This window comes from Odocoileus virginianus, chromosome 5 (assembly GCF_023699985.2).
Source record: "Odocoileus virginianus isolate 20LAN1187 ecotype Illinois chromosome 5, Ovbor_1.2, whole genome shotgun sequence".
NCBI lineage: Eukaryota > Metazoa > Chordata > Mammalia > Artiodactyla > Cervidae > Odocoileus > Odocoileus virginianus.
The window spans coordinates 51139468-51157593 of NC_069678.1; the positions used below are offsets into that span (position 1 = coordinate 51139468).

Sequence of the window (18126 nt, forward strand, 5' to 3'; positions counted from 1 at the left end):
GTTTTATAGTAAGATAAAACAATTATTTAAGTTTCTTAACAACAGAATAGAAATAGCAAAGTAACAATATAATGAGATCACTTGCTTTTACTCTCATTTTACTTTTAATCCTTTAACCCCATCACAGGGTTGAATTATAGAAATGCTTATTTATTATACTTAAACCCATGAACTTCCAGATGTTCAAGCTGGATTTAGAAAAGGCAGAAGAACCAGAAATCAAATTGCCAACATCCACTGGATCATTGAAAAAGCAAAAGAGTTCCAGAAAAACACCTATTTCTGCTTTATTGACTATGCCAAAGCTTTTGACCGTGTGGATCACAATAAACTGTGGAAAATTCTGAAAGAGATGGGAATACCAGACCCCCTGACCTGCCTCTTGAGAAACCTGTATGCAGGTCAGGAAGCAACAGTTAGAACTGGACATGGAACAGATTGGTTCCAAATAGGAAAAGGAGTACGTCAAGGCTTTATGTTGTCACCATGCTTATTTAACTTATATGCAGAATATATCATGAGAAATGCTGGGCTGGATGAAGCAGAAGCTGGAGTCAAGATTGCTGGGAGAAATATCAACAACTTCAGATATGCAGATGACACCACCCTTATGGCAGAAAGTGAAGAAGAACTAAGGATCATCTTGATGAAAGTGAAAGAGGAGAGTGAAAAAGTTGGCTTAAAGCTCAACATTCAGAAAACTAAGATCATGGCACCCAGTCCCATCATTTCATGGCAAATAAATGGGGAAACAGTGGAAACAGTGAGAGACTTTTATTTTTTTGGGCTCCAAAATCACTACAGACGGCAATTGCAGCCATGAAATTAAGAGATGCTTACTCCTTGGAAGGAAAGTTACGGCCAACCTAGATAGCGTATTAAAAAGCAGAGACATTACTTTGTCAACAAAGGTCCATCAAGTCAAGGCTATGGTTTTTCCAGTAGTCATGTATGGATGTGAGAGTTGGACTATAAGGAAAGCTGAGCACCAAAGCAAGATTTTGAACTGTAGTGCTGGAGAAGACTCTTGAGAGTCCCTTAGACTGCAAGGAGATCCAACCCGTCCATCCTAAAGGAGATCAGTCCTGGGTGTTCTTTGGAAGGACTGATGTTGAAGCTGAAACTCCAAAACTTTGGCCACATGATGCAAAGAGCTGACTCATCTGAAAAGACCCTGATGCTGGGAAAGATTGAAGGCAGGAGGAGAAGGGGACAACAGAGGATAAAATGGTTGGATGGCATCACTGACTCAATGGACATGAGTTTGGGTAAACTTCGGGAGTTGGTGATGGACAGGGAGGTTTGACGTGCTGCAGTTCATGGGATTGCAGAGTCAGACACAACGAGCAACTGAACTGAACTGAAACTACATGTAATTATGACTGGTCATATTTTAAGCTCATAAATAAACACAGGAACTTCAAACAACACACAATGTATTCACATTTGAAAATTTTACCAGTAGCATATAAGACAGGTAATTTTTTTGGTTGAAAATACATGTTAATATGAAGCAAAAAAATAATCACCTTTAATCTTTTTTTCTTTTTAGGCCAGGTCATGCAGCTTGCAGAATTTTTGTTTCTTAACCAGGGATCTAATCTGAGAGCCTGGTAGTCAGAGGGTTGAGTAACAACCATTGCACCACAAGAGAACTCCCTGAAATTTCTTTCTACTGGAATTATTTCTATATTTCTCAACATAGTTGATGGAATCACCACCTAGAATCATATTTAACTCTTCCTCTCTGTATTAATTTTCTAGGGCTGCCATAACAAAGTACACAAACTAGATAGCTTAAAACAACAGTAATTTATTATCTCACAGTTCTGGAGCCCAGTAGTCCAAACTGAGGTGTTAGTAGAACCACACTCCCTCTGAAGCCTGTAGGGGAATCCTTCCTTGTCTATTCCTAATTTCTGGTGGTTTCCCAGCAATCTTTGGTATTCCTTGGCTTGTAGATGTATCACTCCAATCCTCTATCTTCACATGGTGTTCTCCGAGTCTCTGTCTTCACATAGTAATCTTATTAAGGACCACTCATATAGGGGCCCACCCTTCTCCAGTATGATCTCATCTTAACGAACTACATTTGAGATGATCCTATTTCCAAATAAGGTCATATTCTGAGGTGCAGGGGGTTAGGATTTAATGCTTCTTTTTCAAAAAAGCACATTTCAACCAATAATACTTTTCCCTCACTAAAAAATCAGATAAGTCATGAATCATTAATCTGGTTAATCAGCACAAAATCTCCTTAACATCTTTCAAATCAATGTTTTCTCTACTCCACGAGACAGTCCACAATCTCCACTCTCCTCCTTTACACACACACACACCTGTTCTCACTCCATTCTGTCACACACACACACACACACACCTGTTCTCACTCCATTCTGTCACACACACACACACCCCTGTTCTTACTCCATTCTCACTGTCACACACACACACCTGTTCTCACTCCATCTGTCATACACACACACACACACACACACACACACACACCTGTTCTCACTCCATTCTGTCACACACACACCTGTTCTCACTCCATTCTGTCACACACACACACACACACCCCTGTTCTCACTCCATTCTGTCACGCACACACCCACACACTTGTTCTCACTCCATTCTGTCACACACACACACACACCCCTGTTCTCACTCCATTCTGTCACGCACACACCCACACACTTGTTCTCACTCCATTCTGTCACACACACACACACACCCCTGTTCTCACTCCATTCTCACTGTCACGCACACACCCACACACTTGTTCTCACTCCATTCTGTCACACACACACACACACACCTGTTCTCACTCCATTCTCACTGTTTCTACTCTTAATCATCAATTCTCTTCTGCACTAAAGTTTCTTAAACTATCTCATCTTTTTGGTTTCAACCACACATCTCCATACCATTTATGCTATCACCCAGATGATCTTTCAAAAGAAAAATCTAATCATGTTATTCCTCTATCACCACCATCCTCTTCTACTCTCCAGGAAACTCTTTTGTCATCTAAAGGAGAAACTATATAAAGCACCTTCTTCAACCTTTTGCCACTCTCATATGCACTCTATCCCCAGATAAACCAAACTGCTTCTGGGGTCACATCTTTTTGCTTTTACACTTGGTGATCCTTAACTAAAATGCTCTCTGTTCCTGAGCACTTGACATATTTTACTACCCTTAAATCCCCTTGAGCCACAAAGAATTGCAAACATTTTTTGGTGCTATTACCCTTCTTATTTTCCTATACTGTTGTACTTACCACACGGTGTTCCAACCCTTCCATGTGTGCTTTTCTTCTCTTGACTGCACCTGAAGTCTACCTCACGGTCAGACATCTTTTGTGCACCTAGCACACAACATGTTGTCTGTTCCATAGTAAATATTATTGAATTATATTTTTCAGTAGTTTTTTTCTTTTTACAGTAAGACTTACTCTGAAACTTTCGCTTGAAGGGAAACATTTAATGTGCTACTAAGAGAGGTTAAAAAAAAAAGCAGCTAAAAAATAATTTTGGAAAAAGTATTAAAAAGCACTGCTTGTGAAAGAATGATCAGAATAACTTTAAAATATCCTATGCATTACTCATTTCACATCTATTAGAATGGCTAATGTTTTTTAAAAAACTGACAAGTGCTAAAGAACATGTAGGACAACTGAACCTCTCATACATGGCTGATAAGAATGCAAAATGGTATAAACCCTCTCGGAAAAAGTTTAGCAGCTTCTCATGAAGTTAAATATATACTTACAATATGACAGAGCCAGTCAACTAAATTAAGTAAATTTTAATAAATTAAAACTTAACATTCACACAAAAATCTGTATCCAAATGTTCATAACAGCTTCATTCATAATTGTCAAAAACAAAATGCCTAAATGTCCTTCAGTGAGTGAGTGAATAAACCATGGTACATAGTCAATACAAACAATGGAATACTAGCTAGCAATGGATACATTCTAAAGTACATGATGCTCACTAAAAGAAGCCAGTCTCCAAAGGTCACATGCTACCTGATTGGTAAAAACAAAATTATAGGGAAGAAATTCTTAGCCATTCCCACTGAAGACAGAGGTCAGGGAAGAATTTGGCCACAAAGGGCTAGTACTGAGGAAATCATCTGGTAGTAACTGAACTGTTCTGTATCTTGATTGTGGTAGTGGTTCCACAAATCCATAAATGTGCCAAAATTCATAAAATAATAGACTAAAATGAAAATTTAATTTTATTGTATGTAAATTAAAAAATAAACAAATATACATATTACTTCCCAGGCATGAGGGTTAGCTGCCTTTTTTTCTCTACTCCCATGTACCTTAGCCCTAGACTTGAGAAAGATTAATTTATGTGAGGAGAAAGGTGGAGCAGACTAAAAGAATGGCTTTGAGGTGGATTATCAAGGAGTTTGCTACAACATTACGAATATTTATCTTAAAAGACTGGATTATGAGATAATCTATAATTTTAGAGAAAGACAAAGGCGAAGAGGTACTAAAGAGGAGAGCAAATAGACCTGAAAATTAAAGAATGGATCGCCTCCCTACCTTTCACCTCTGTCCTATAGTACCATGACTTAATAATTCTATCTTCATCTGACTTGCTTTTTCATGTGCTTCTGCTACACACAAAATGACTGAAGAAAAAGCAATTTAATTTTAAGAAGATATAAACCCATTTTTATTTCAGTACTTCAAATCTAAAATAAAACGGATTAATCAGTTGGCTACAGTTTTTGCATCAAAAGCTCTAAATGGTGAACAATTTCTTAAAAGTCTGGTGGAATTTAATTTGGCATTAAATGTAAAGGGAAGCCAATACATCTGAGGAAATGATATCTAGCATATTTAGTAGTTTGCACTTGTCTCTGCTGCCTGCTTTTCTTCCACAGCCCTGCTCCCCTTCTGACTTTTATTGCTTCCTCCTTTTCTTCCCTGCCCTCCTAAACAGTGTATGATGCCCTTTAGCTCCTCAATGCCTGCTAGAAACTTGCTACAAGTCTAAATTATCTACCTGCTTTTAGGAATGACCACACAAAATACAATTCATCTCAAAGGCTGTGAATTAAAATGTGGCTAATAGTCAAATTCAAATACTGTGGAGCTCTATTTATAAAACATGATAATAGGAAATATAAGTAGTCTAAAAAGACATTTAACATATATCTAATGTAAGTACTAACACTAACTTACAGTAATTTTTTTTTAAAAAAAAAGAATGCGTATCATTCAGATTATAACTTTTCAGTATACCTGGCTACTAATATGTAATTAGAATACCAAGAGTTTATAAAGTCAAAACTATTACATTTTGTAAAATAAAATATGCATACATTAACAAAAATACTTTAAAATTATTTAACAATTTCCCCATGTTAGGCCTTTGGGTTGAGATTATGTGACTAAGTCTTTTATTGAGATGGAACTGCAGAAATAAGGTGTTTGAGAAGCTCTTTGCAGTTATTGAACAACTGACAGTCTTCCATTTTCTTTTGTCCATGTATAGAATAAACTTAGGGTAAACTCTAAAAGGTAGTGTGAGCCACATGCCTGTGCAAAAATAATTCTACATAATGTTTCCTTGTGAATCAACAATTAAGGCAAACATATCAATATGATCTTTCTGCTCCCTTGGTTATTCACCTAAAAAAGATGGTCAAAACTGAAAATTTTGAAAAGGGAAGGGGTTGGTGAGTAGAAAATGGAACACCTGGCTATTAGGTAACTACTCCTTCCAGAAACACTCTCTGCATTATGAAATATCTATTTGCCGAATTCCAACCTTTAGAACTATACTGAATGCCAAAATGAATACTTTAAAACTCTCAATGCTATTCTAACAAACTTCAGATGTATCCAGTGTTGGAATTTGATGGCATTAATTAAGAAATTATTGAGTCATAATAAGAATATAAAAGAAATATTGGTTCCAAATAAGAGTGTAAAAGAAAACCTCACATAAGTTTCCAGGCCCACAAAGAAAGATTTCTTTTAGCTAAACTATATATGATAACATGTGAAACCATAACTTATAACATGAATTTCATAAAAGAGAAAAGTGTCACATTGGATTTTTTCTAACATAAAAATCAGTTCTTTAAATAGTTCTCATTTCTTTAAGTTATATAAAAAACATTTTCTTATACAGAATATATAGATGATAATTCTGATGTTAATATAATGTAATTTTCAATTAAAATATAAAATTTAGCAAATATTTTCTTTTGCTCACAGGAAAAATGAATTCTAGTTTCCTCATATTAAGACATTATTTCATTAGTGTAAGACATGAATTGTTACTATTCTTCAGTCTTTCCTGAATCTTGTTCAGCCCTGGGAAAATCTGCTTCATACTTCTTTTTGAGATTACTTAAATATGTTCGTAAACTGTCTGGATCCAATTGAGAATTTCGAGCAGTTTGAACAAGTCTAGTAGCTAGATGGTACACAGCTCTCTGTCTTTCCATCTCAGGGGTACTCCTTTGGTTTTGCTGTTATCAAAAAAAATATAGATAAAAATTAAAATATGATTCTTATTTTGGGAATATTCTATCTCCTTTCATAATAAGAATTCAATGGTTAACCAATTTTTTTGGATAAGTCAGTCCCATCCAACTAGCAAATAATATACCAGAAAAAATAAATATTATTTTGGAGAATAAAATTTCTCATGAGTATTTACTACGTTATGACAGATCCTTATTCCTTGAAAACCATTTTTCAAAGAAAAAAAATCTGCTAAATGGTTCAAGTTTCTCAATACAACACCAGAAAGTAATAGAAAATCCACCAGAATTATGTCTTGCAAACACTTTATCATTGAAAAGTTATGGGAAAGTAACACTCTGCTCATTACTACGTAGTGTTCATAATTTTAAATGTCACTCAGAGTACTACTCTGCTATCTCCTACTTTAATTCCCCAGCAGATAAACTGGTGGACAGAATGGGTCATCAGTAAACTGTCGCTCAAGAGAGTTCATATATAGAAATTGCTAGAGTCTAAAAGAAAATACTGCTTCAGGGGTGAATTACATTTTTAAAATAAGCAATATACATAGCTAGTTAAAATTATCCCTTAATTCTTAACAAATTATACTTAAGGATACCCAAGAAATAATGCTTAAAATGGGACTCTTCTAATACTTTGGAAGACCTTTGGATATTCAGTCCTTGAATACCTCCCTTCAGGGTTAGGAGTACAACTAGAAAATTCTTCATTCACTTTTTTGCCTGAGCTAGATAGAGGAATCAGCATTTTTTCAATCTTAACTTTTTATGTAAAGACTTAGTTTCTGTTCTCTAAGGGAAATACAATCCTTTCAACTCCTTCTAAATAGCCAGGAATTTTAGGTAGCCAGGAACTCCTCAATAGCCAGGAATTCTCTCTCTTACTGTCACTATAGAAAAACTGCATACAACTCCATGAGATAGAACATTGATCCATCCATCTATCTGATATACTGATTGATCAACTATCCATTTATCATTTAAACAATAATTATAGCTATTATTATCTATATTCCAGACCCCATAAATTGTATTTACGACTACAGGGGATACAAAAATGTCATCCTGAAATGACAATGGAACTCAAAAACCTCAATCTTACACTGAAACATACACATTTACAAGCAATTGATTAATCTTGAAAAGTTCCATAAGGGAGATACAAAAATATTCAGAGGAAAGAAAATTCACTTCCAGTTTGGGTCAAGAAAGGCTTCAGTAGGATGGAGTATGGGTAGCCATTCCCTTCTCTAGGGGCTATTTCCAACCTACATTGCAGGCAGATTCTTTACTGTCTGGGCCACCAGGGAAGCCCTATTTAAAATGAATCTTCGAGAGAACAGCATTGAAACATGTATATTATCTAGGGTGAAACAGATCACCAGCCCAGGTTGGGTGCATGAGACAAGTGCTCGGGCCTGGTGCACTGGGAAGACCCAGAGGGATTGGGTGGAGAGGGAGGTGGGAGGGGGGATCGGGATGGGGAATACATGTAAATCCATGGCTGATTCATGTCAGTGTATGACAAAAACCACTACAATATTATAAAGTAATTAGCCTCCAGCTAATAAAAATAAATGAAAAAATAAATAAATAAATAAAATTAATCTTGATGGGTAGAAGAGCCTAGAAGGAAAGATATTCCAGATGGAGGAAACAGAGAGAGCAAACACATTAGAAAATGTGGTACACAATCAGGTCAAAATGATGAAATGACAAGTAACTCAATGTGGCAGAAATGTAGAAAACGGGGGGAACCTACTGCATAGTACTAATGAGATGTAATTAAGAAGAAGAATTCATAGACTCTTAAGCATCCATGGGAGATATGAAAGTGAAGAGAAGAAAAGGATTTTCAAAAGATGAGAAATTTAATTTTGGACCTATTGAAGAGAAAATATAAGTTAAGGTTTTAAGAAGAAATATGGAGAAAAATATACAGATTGAGTCAAAAAGAAATGAAAGTGGAAGCTGAGGAAAGGATGAGAATCACCAAGAGTATAGAATTCTAAACAAAGAAATGGTAAAATCTTAGAAATACTTCTATTTGGTAGATGGAATAATAGAAAGCACCAGTGAAGAAGGGAAAGAAGTAATCACCAAAGAGGTACAAATATGAGAATTACTCAGTAAAATATTCAGCTAAAGGGAGGTTATATTAATTTGCAGTGGATAAAACTAGCCTGTCTTGAGTATATTTTGAGCAGCATCAGGAAATCTAAAAACTGGAAGACTACTGGAGAGGTTGCCCATAATTGGAATTTGGCAAGAGGAATTCTGAAGAACTAGGTAATAAGAGGCTCTTCAGAACTGGACCACTGCCAAAATCACTGGTGAAAAATTTCAATGGAATAACTAGGCAAGTAAAGTCATAAAAGCAGTTGAGGTCTAAAGACTGATGGATGTAAAAAAAAAAAAAAAAACTGAAGGCAGGTTAAGAATGAGTAAATGATAAAAGAAAGGTTAATAGTGAAGAAAATTTATACTGCACCTAATTTAGTTTACTGAATATGATGGATTCTTAAAACAATATAAAGCAACCCAATGCAAAAAAAAAAAAGATTTCCAAATTTTCAGTTACCAGATTAAATTCAGTGTTGGATCTACTGCTTCCTAGCAAATCACTTAGTCTCTGTGAACCTCAGCTGTAAAAATGTAAGTAAAAATGATAACTTTATTATTTATCTTTAATTAAACCTAACTACTTCATAAAGAATTATGAGGCTTCTATATGATAGTGAATACAAGAGCTTTGAAAACTATTTTAAAAGATATGAAATGTTGTGCATGGTATTTCTTTCTTTGTTTTTTTTTTTTTTTTTTGGCTGTGCCAAATCTTAATTGCAGCATGTAGAATCTTTAGTGCGGCATGTTGGGATCTAGTTTCCTGACTAGGGATCAAGCCTAGGCCCCCACATTGGGACTGTGGAGCCTTAACCATTGGACCACCAGAGAAGTACCATGATTTTTATTTTTAATGCTTATTTAAAGAGATTTCTTTTCTTATCATAAAGTCAGTGTAGCAATAAGGACTAGAGGAACTGAACTGTTAACTTTTGTCTCCTATCTTATTAGTAGATTTTCTAGGGACAGTTATAATACATCAAACCAAAAAAGTTTTGAGAAGTAAAAAGGATTTCCTTTATTTAGGAAATAGGTTTTTGTTTTAAATGTTTTAATTATTCCTTATTATATCTTTAGATCCAAGATCATAATAAACATGTACACTAAAAGTATTTTCTTAATTTGAAAAATAATTCTTATTGCTAAAATTTCCTTACCAAAATCTGCCTGGTAATTTGAGTTGTGATGTCTTTGGCATCCAAGACAATTGATGGTGGGAGTGATGACACCTCTGCAGCTTTTAATCCTAAAATTATAAACAATGGGACTTCAATATTATTACTTGTAGTTTTGCTATGTCTGTTTTAATCAGTATTAATCTTTTCTTCACAGATTTAAACATCCTTTCTTAGGCATTTATGAACTACCTCTTAAAATTAAGTTTCCAAGTTCTGAGTGATAATTTACCAATTATTAGATTTAATTACTTGCTAAGACATGTAAGACAAATTAGAATATCAATTACCTCTCAAGATACCTCTGAGACAGAAAACATGAAAGGGAAAGGAAAAAGGTAATTAGAAAATCAGATAATAGTAGTAACATTGAAATTCCAACTACAAATTCAGTTGGTTTATAACTCAAAGGACATAATGGGTTTTGCAGGATAGAAGAAAGTATAGTCACAGATAAGCTTACAGCTGAGTATTCATATATTTAGTAGATCAATGAAAGAGGAATTTCTCAGAAGTCATAACGGTAGGTGACTACTCCATGGAAATTCAAATACCAGTAATATTCTCATGCTCTTAGATTTTTATTGTATCAGTGTCTCATAGATTTTCTATTATATGCTAATAGTTTATTTATTGCTTTAGAAGCAATAGAAGCAACATCAACATTTATTTAGAAGTTACTAACTGCTAGGCACTGTGGTAACCAGTTCATATTTGATAATTCATTTAATCCTTACAAATCCACATATATCACCATTTAATAGATGAAGCTGAGGCTTATAAAGATTAAACATCTGATACAAATTAAGTTATACATTTGATTTTCCCATTTCAAATAGCAAAGCAAAGATGCTTTTTTCACTCTCACAAAGAACAGTCGTAGCTAAAATAATTTTGGGAAATTTATCTGTAAAAGTCCAGTTTGTGGGTCGTCTGCATGGCGACTCTATAGTGGGGCTAATGGCAACTTTCTCCAAGAGGACTTATGCCATACACTATGCCTCCCAGGTCTGCTGTAGCCAGAGCCCTTGTACCTGGGGCAGGTCACTGCTATCCCATTCTTCCGCAGCAGACACTCAAACACTCAAAAAGCAGGTCTGACTCAGTTTCTTGTGGAAGTCGCTGCTCCTTTTTCTGGGTTCTGGTACATACAAGGTTTGTTTACTCCCTCCAAGTCTCTCTGGCGAGTCTGAGATTTGATTTTAAAACATGATTGCATCCCTCCTGCTGTCTTGTTTGGGCTTCTACTTTGCCCTTGGATACAGGATATGTTTTTTTGGTGGGATCCAACATTCTCCTATAGATGGTTGTTCAGCAACTAGTTGCAATTTTGGTGTTCTCACAGGAAAAGATGAGTGCAGTTCTTTCCACTCCACTATCTTCAGTTCAGTACAGTTCAGTTGTTCAGTCATGTCCAACTCTTTGTGACCCCATGAACTGCAGCACACCAGGCGTCCCTGTCCATCACCAACTCCTGGAGCCTACCCAAATGCATGTCCACTGAGACGGTAATGCCATCCAACCATCTCATCCTCTGTCATCCCCTTCTCCTCCTGCTCTCAATCTTTCCCAGCATCAGGGTCTTTTCAAATAAGTCAGCTCTTCGATCAGGTGGCCAAAGTACTGGAGTTTCAACTTCAACATCAGTCCTTCCAATGAACACCCAGGACTGATTTTCTTTAGGATGGACTGGTTTGATCTCCCTGCAATCCAAGGGACTCTCAAGTGTCTTCTCCAACAACACAGTTCAAAAGCATCAATTCTCTGGTGCTCAGCTTTCTTTATAGTCCAACTCTCACATCCATACATGACCACTGGAAAAACCATAGCCTTGACTAGATGGATCTTTGTTGAAAAGTAATGTCTCTGCTTTTTAATATGCCATCTAGGTTGACCATAACTTTCCAAGGAGTAAGCATCTTTTAATTTCATGGCTGCAACCACCATTGCAGTGATTTTGGAGCCCAAAAAAATAAAGTCAGCCACTGTTTCTACTGTTTCCCCATCTATTTGCCATGAAGTGATGGGACCGGATGCCATGATCTTAGCTTTCTGAATGTTGAGCTTTAAGCCAACATTTTCACTCTCCTCTTTCACTTTTATCAAGATGCTCTTTAGTTCTTCACTTTCTGCCATAAGCGTGGTGTCATCTGAATATCTGAGGTTATTGATATTTTTCCCGGCAATCTTGAATCCAGCTTGTGCTTCATCCAGCCCAGTGTTTCTCATGATATACTCTGCCACTATCTTAGATTTAGATTATACCAAAGAAGTTCTCGCACTGTTGCACAGTTCTAGGGCCCACAACAGATTTCCTAAACTGGGAACCTGACAAATGGCCCAAGAACCGGAATTTGACTTTGAAAGCCAGAGGGATTTGATAACAAAACTTCCAAAGGACTGGGGAAACAGACTCTTCGAGGGCACAACAAAACCTTGTGTGCACCAGGACCCAGGAACAGGAGCAGTGACCCTGCAAGAGGCTGAACCAGACTTGGCTGTGAGTGTCCAGTCTCTGATGGAGGTATGGGTCAACTGTGGCCTGCCACAAGGTCAGGGGCACTGACCACAACAGTCCTGGGAGCTGCATTGTACTGGGATAAGTCCTTAGAAGGAGGTCACCATTACCGCCATTACTCCTGCAATAGTTTGGCGTGAGGCCAAACTATGGGAGGGACCACAACCACACCATATCAGCAGAAAATTGGATTAAAGATGTACTGAGGATGGTGCCACCCATTAGAGCAAGACCCAGTTTTCCACACAGGGAGTCCCTCCCATCAGGAAGTTTCCACAAACCTCTTATCCTCATCCATCAGAGGGCAGACAGAATAAAAACCATAATCACAGGAAACTAACCAAACTGGTCACATGGATCACAGACTTGTCTAACTCAATGAAACTATGAGCCATGCTGCATAGAGCCACTGCATAGACCTGCAGTAGACAGGTCATGGTGGGGAGTTCTGATAAAATGTGGTTCACTGGAGAAGGGAACGGCAAACCATTTAAGCATTCTTGCCTTGAAACCCTGAGAACAGTATGAAAAGGCAAATATATGACACTGAAAGATGAACTCCCCAGGTCAGGAGGGCCCAATATGGTACTGGAGAAGAGTGAGAAATAGCTCCAGAAGGAATAAAGAGGCTGAGCCCAAACAGAAACAACGCCCAGTTGTGGCTGTGTCTAGAGGTGAAAGTAAAGTCTAATGCTGTAAAGAACAATATTGCTTAGGAATCTGGAAAGTTAGGTCTGTGTTTCCAGGTAAATTGGAAGTAGTCAAACAGGAACTAGCAAGAGTGAACATAGACATTTTAGGAATCAGTGAACTAAAATGGACTGGAACGGGTGAATTTAATTCAGATGACAATTACATCTACTACTGTGGCGAAGAATCCCTTAGAAGAAATAGAGTAGCCCTCATAGTCAACAAGAGAGTCCAAAATGCAGTACTAGGGTGCAATCTTAAAAATGACAGAATGATCTCTGTTCACTTCCAAGGCAAACCATTCAATATCACAGTAATCCAAGTCTTTGCCCCAACCACTAATGCCAAAGAAGCTGAAGTTGAGTAGTTCTATGAAGACCTACAAGGCCTTCTAGAACTAACACCCAAAAAAGATATCCTTTTCATAATAGGGGACTGGGATGCAAAAGTAGGAAGTGAAGAGATACCTGAGTAACAGGCAAGTTTGGCCTTGGAGTACAAAATGAAGCAGGGCAAAGGCTAACAGAGTTTTGCTGAGAGAAAGCACTGGTCATAGCAAACACTCTCTTCCAACAAAACAAGAGACAACTCTACATGTGAAAATCACCAGATGGTCAATTCCAAAATCAGACTGATTATATTCTTTGTTGCTGAAGATGGAGAAGCTCCATATAGTTAGCAAAAACAAGATTGGGAGGATTGTGGCTCAGATAATGAATTGTTAATTGCAAAGTTCAGACTTAAACTGAGGAAAGTAAGGAAAAATCACTAGGCCATTTAAGTAAGACCTAAATCAAATCCCTTACAATTATACAGTAGAAGTGACAAACAGATTCAAGAGATTAGATCTGATAGACAGAGTGCCTGAAGAATATTATACAGGAGGCGGTGATCAAAACCATTCCCAAGAAAAAGAAATGATAAAAAGGCAAAATGGTTGTCTGAGGATGTCTTACAAATAGCTGAGAAAAGAAGAGAAGTGAAAGGCAAAGGAGGAAAGGAAAGATATACCCATCTGAATGCAGAGTTCCAAAGAATAGCAAGGAGAGATAAGAAAGCCTTTATCAATGCAAATAAATAGACGAAAACAACAAAATGGCAAAGCAGCAGAGATCTCTTTAAGAAAATGAGAGATACCAAGGGAGCATTTTGTGCAAAGATGGGCACAATAAAGGACAGAAATGGTATGGACCTAACAGAAGCAGAAGATATTAAGAAAAGGTGGCAAAAATACATAAAAAACTACACAAAAAAGATCTTAATGACCTAGATAACCACAATGGTGTGATCACATACCTAGAGGAAGCATGTTAGAGTGTGAAACCAAGTGGGCTTAGGAAGCATTACTACGAACAATGCTAGTGGAGGTGATGGAATTCCAGCTGAGCTATTCCAAATCCTCAGAGATGATGCTGTGAAAGGGTTGCACTCAATATGCCAGCAAATTTGGAAAACTCAGCAGTGGCCACAGGACTGGAAAAGGTCAGTTTTCCTTCTAATCCCAAAGAAGGGCAGTGCCAAAGAATGTTCAAACTACAACACAATTGCACTCATCTCACATGCTAGCAAAGTAATGCTCAAAATTCTCCAAGATAGGTTTCAACAGTATGTGAACCGAGAACTTCCAGATGTTCAAGTTGGATTTAGAAAAGGCAGAGGAACCAGAGATCAAACTGCCAACATCCACTGGATCATAGAAAAAGCAAGAGAATTCCACAGAAACATTGACTTCTGCTTCATTGACAAGGGTAAAGTCTTTGTGTGGATCACCTTACATGCCTCCTGAGAAATCTGTATGTAGGTCAAGAAGCAACAGCTAGAACCAGACATAGAACAAAGGACTGGTTCCAAATTGGGAAAGGAGTACATTGAGGCTGTATACTGTCTCCCTGCTTATTTAACCTATATACAGAGTAAATCATGCAAAATGCTGGGCTGGATGAAGCACAAGCTGGAATCAAGTTTGCCAGAAGAAATAGCAAAAACCTCAGATATGCAGATGACACACCCTAGTGGAAGAAAGCTAAGAGGAACTAAAGACCCTCTTGATGAAGGAGAAAGGAGAGTGAAAAAGCTGGCTTAAAATTCAACATTCAGAAAACGAAGATCATGGTGTCTGGTCCCACCACTTCTTGGCAAACAGATGGGGAAACAATGGGAACAGTGAGAGACTTTATTTTCTTGGGCTCCAAAATCACTGCAGATGGGGACAGAAGCCATGAAATTAAAATACACTTGCTCCTTGGAAGAAAAGCTATGACAAACCTAGACAGCATGTTAAAAAACAGAAACACTAATTTGCCAACAAAGGTCTGTATATTCAAAGCTATGGTTTTTCAGTAGTCATGTATGGATGTGAGAGTTGGACCATAAAGAAGGCTGAGCTCTGAAGAATTAATATTTTTGAACTGTGGTGTTAGAAAAGACTCCTGATAGTCCCCTGGACTGCAAGGAAATCAAACCGGTCAATCCTAAAGGAAATCAATCCTGAACATTCATTGGAAGGACTAATGCTGGAGCTGAAGCTCCAATACTTTGGCCATCTGATAAGAAGAGCCAACTCACTAGAAAAGACCCTGATGCTGGGAAAGACTGAAGGCAGAAGGAGAAGGGGATGATAGTGGACGAGATGGTTGGATGGCATCACCAACTCAGTGGATATTAGTTTGAGCAAGCTCCAGGAGACGGTGAAGAACAGGGAAGTCTGGTGTGCCGCAGTCCATAGGTCATGAAGAGTCAGACATGACTGAGCGACTGAACAACAAATGTAAAAGTCAACTGAAAATTCCCTGAATCTGTCAACTTTACATGTATCATAATGATTTAGATAGAAAATATCTAACCAATTTTATGAACACACATAATTTGGTAACACATTCCATTTTAAGACTTAAGATTTAATTATCAAGTTCTCCAAATTTGAAGAAAACAGAGGAAGGACCTTGTTACTAAAAGAGTGTCTAAGAAATATATACATTCCAATTAGTATATAACTTTCAAGTATAACTAAATTACATTTTCCTAAGTATAGAAACTATACTTCTGGGGCTTGCATGTATTATAATTCTACATAGTTACTGTTAATATGTTTTTGAAACAAGCTTAATACATAAAAATGTGAATTTGACATAGAAAATACAGTCTTAGAGCATATAAGCATTCAAAAGAATGAAAGATAAAATTGCTTAGACTGATAGTCAAATAAACAGGAAAGAAAGTTTATCTTATCAGAATATACAGTATTTCAGCATATACACACATGTATATACACATATATATAGTATACACATATAAAATTTCTATATGCATACCATAATTTTTTTCTTCTGTGAGTCCCTTAGAAAGTTTGTAGGTATACAAGATTGCTTCCTTATTTCTTGAAGTGTTCTTTACATGCTGAACTTCAAAATGCATGTTTTCTACATTAGGATACAGAACATCTATCTGGCACAGTTCCAGGAAATGTGTAGCAAATAGTGTAAATGCCTAGAATATATAATGAATATCACTATTTTTAAATGCACTAGAAATTTTTATTTTAACTATTTAAACATAAAATTTATTTTAACTTATTAATTAGCTTTGCAGAAATGTAATGAAACTGGTGAACTTTGAGGCTAACGTGGTCAACTCATCTTAAAATGTTTTGAAATTTTATGTTCAATGAGGAAAACACTTATGATGTTTATACAAACACATGTATGTTACATTATGGAAAAGAGAATAAATGCAAAAATCCTCAAACAAAGAATGTGAAGATATTGAAAGGATGAAGTTTACCAGAAATATAGCTATTAACTGAGGTAATCATTTATTAGAGAAGTTACCCGCAAACAAAATCATAACATTTTCCTCACTTTAAAAAAACTTTACTTTAAAAGTAAATTCCTCCCATATAAGTAGTTTAGGGAAAGTGAAATCAGTGAATTATCTTAGGTATTTGAAACTGCATAGGTTTTTGCTTTTATATCTGTATTACGTTAGGGTTAGGTACTTATACAGGGGGAATAAAAGGTTGAGAACACTGCTTAGTACAATGATTCTTCAAGTTTAGTAATCCCCTGGGGAGCTTGTTAAAGATGCAAATTATTGATGCTTATCCCCCTCACATTCTCAATCAGCAACTGTAACTTAGGGCCCCAGGAAATTGCATTTTCCCTAAGCACTTTAGGTGATTTTGATGGAGATGGTTCAAGTGACTTAAGACCAGCACAGTGGCTTCCTGCCCTGTGTTCAGAGTTCCTGAAGCAGATATGACTAATTACGTTTTAAGACACCAGTGAGAAATGAAATATATGATTAGTGGAAATTTTAAATAGTAAAACATTAAGAAGAAAATATTCGACTGGCAAATGACTATCAGTTATGGAAAGGAGTTAGCAAGGGGAGGAGTGGTTCTGTGTATGACAGAAAAATATGTAATAAATCTCAACTACTAAATCAAAAGGGGGTATAAAACAAACAAAATTTATAAAGCAACAGGAGAATTTTTTCTTTGAAATTTATTTTTGGCCGTGCTGGGTCTTCATTGCTGCCTGTGGGCTTTCTCTGGTTGTGGTGAGTGGGAGCTACTCTCTAGTTGCTGTGCACAGGTTTCTCGCTGCAGTGGCTTCTCCTGTTTCAGAGTACGGGCTCTAGTGTGCATAGGCTCGGAAGGTGCAGTGCACGGCCTTAAGTCATCTTGCAGCATGCGGAATCTTCCCAGTCCAGGGATCAAACCCATGCTCCCTGCACTGGCAGTCAGATTCTTAACCACTAGAACACCAGGCTAGTCCCAAGAAAAGATTTAGAAACCCAGTAAACTATTTAGAAGCTAGAGACAATGTTCATAATAACAATTATGTCCTCAAATTTTATGCATGCATATTCAGTTGCTCAATCGTGTCTAACTCTTTGTGACCCCAAGGACTGTAGCCCTCCAGGCTCCTCTGTCCATGGAATTTTCCAGGCAAGAATACTGGAGTGGGTTGCCTTTTTCTACTCCAGGGGATCTTCTCGACCCAGGGATCAAACCCACATCTCTTGTGTCTCTTGCATTGGCAGGTGGATTCTTTACCACTGTGCCACCTGGGAGGCTCATACTATTAATCA

General features: G+C 37.0%; 1 protein-coding gene across 1 annotated transcript in view; it reads right to left on the reverse strand.

The window, feature by feature from the left end:
• Positions 1–3790: 3790 nt before the first annotated feature.
• Positions 3791–18126, reverse strand: part of MSH4 (mutS homolog 4) — a 91145-nt gene continuing 76809 nt past the window's right edge. The window contains exons 18-20 of the mRNA XM_020902997.2: positions 16347–16521; positions 9810–9898; positions 3791–6510 (exon numbers count right to left, since the gene is read on the reverse strand). Of these exons, the coding sequence (XP_020758656.2) occupies positions 6319–6510; positions 9810–9898; positions 16347–16521 (456 nt within the window). The 3' untranslated portion in view covers positions 3791–6318. The remainder of the gene's footprint in view (positions 6511–9809; positions 9899–16346; positions 16522–18126) is intronic.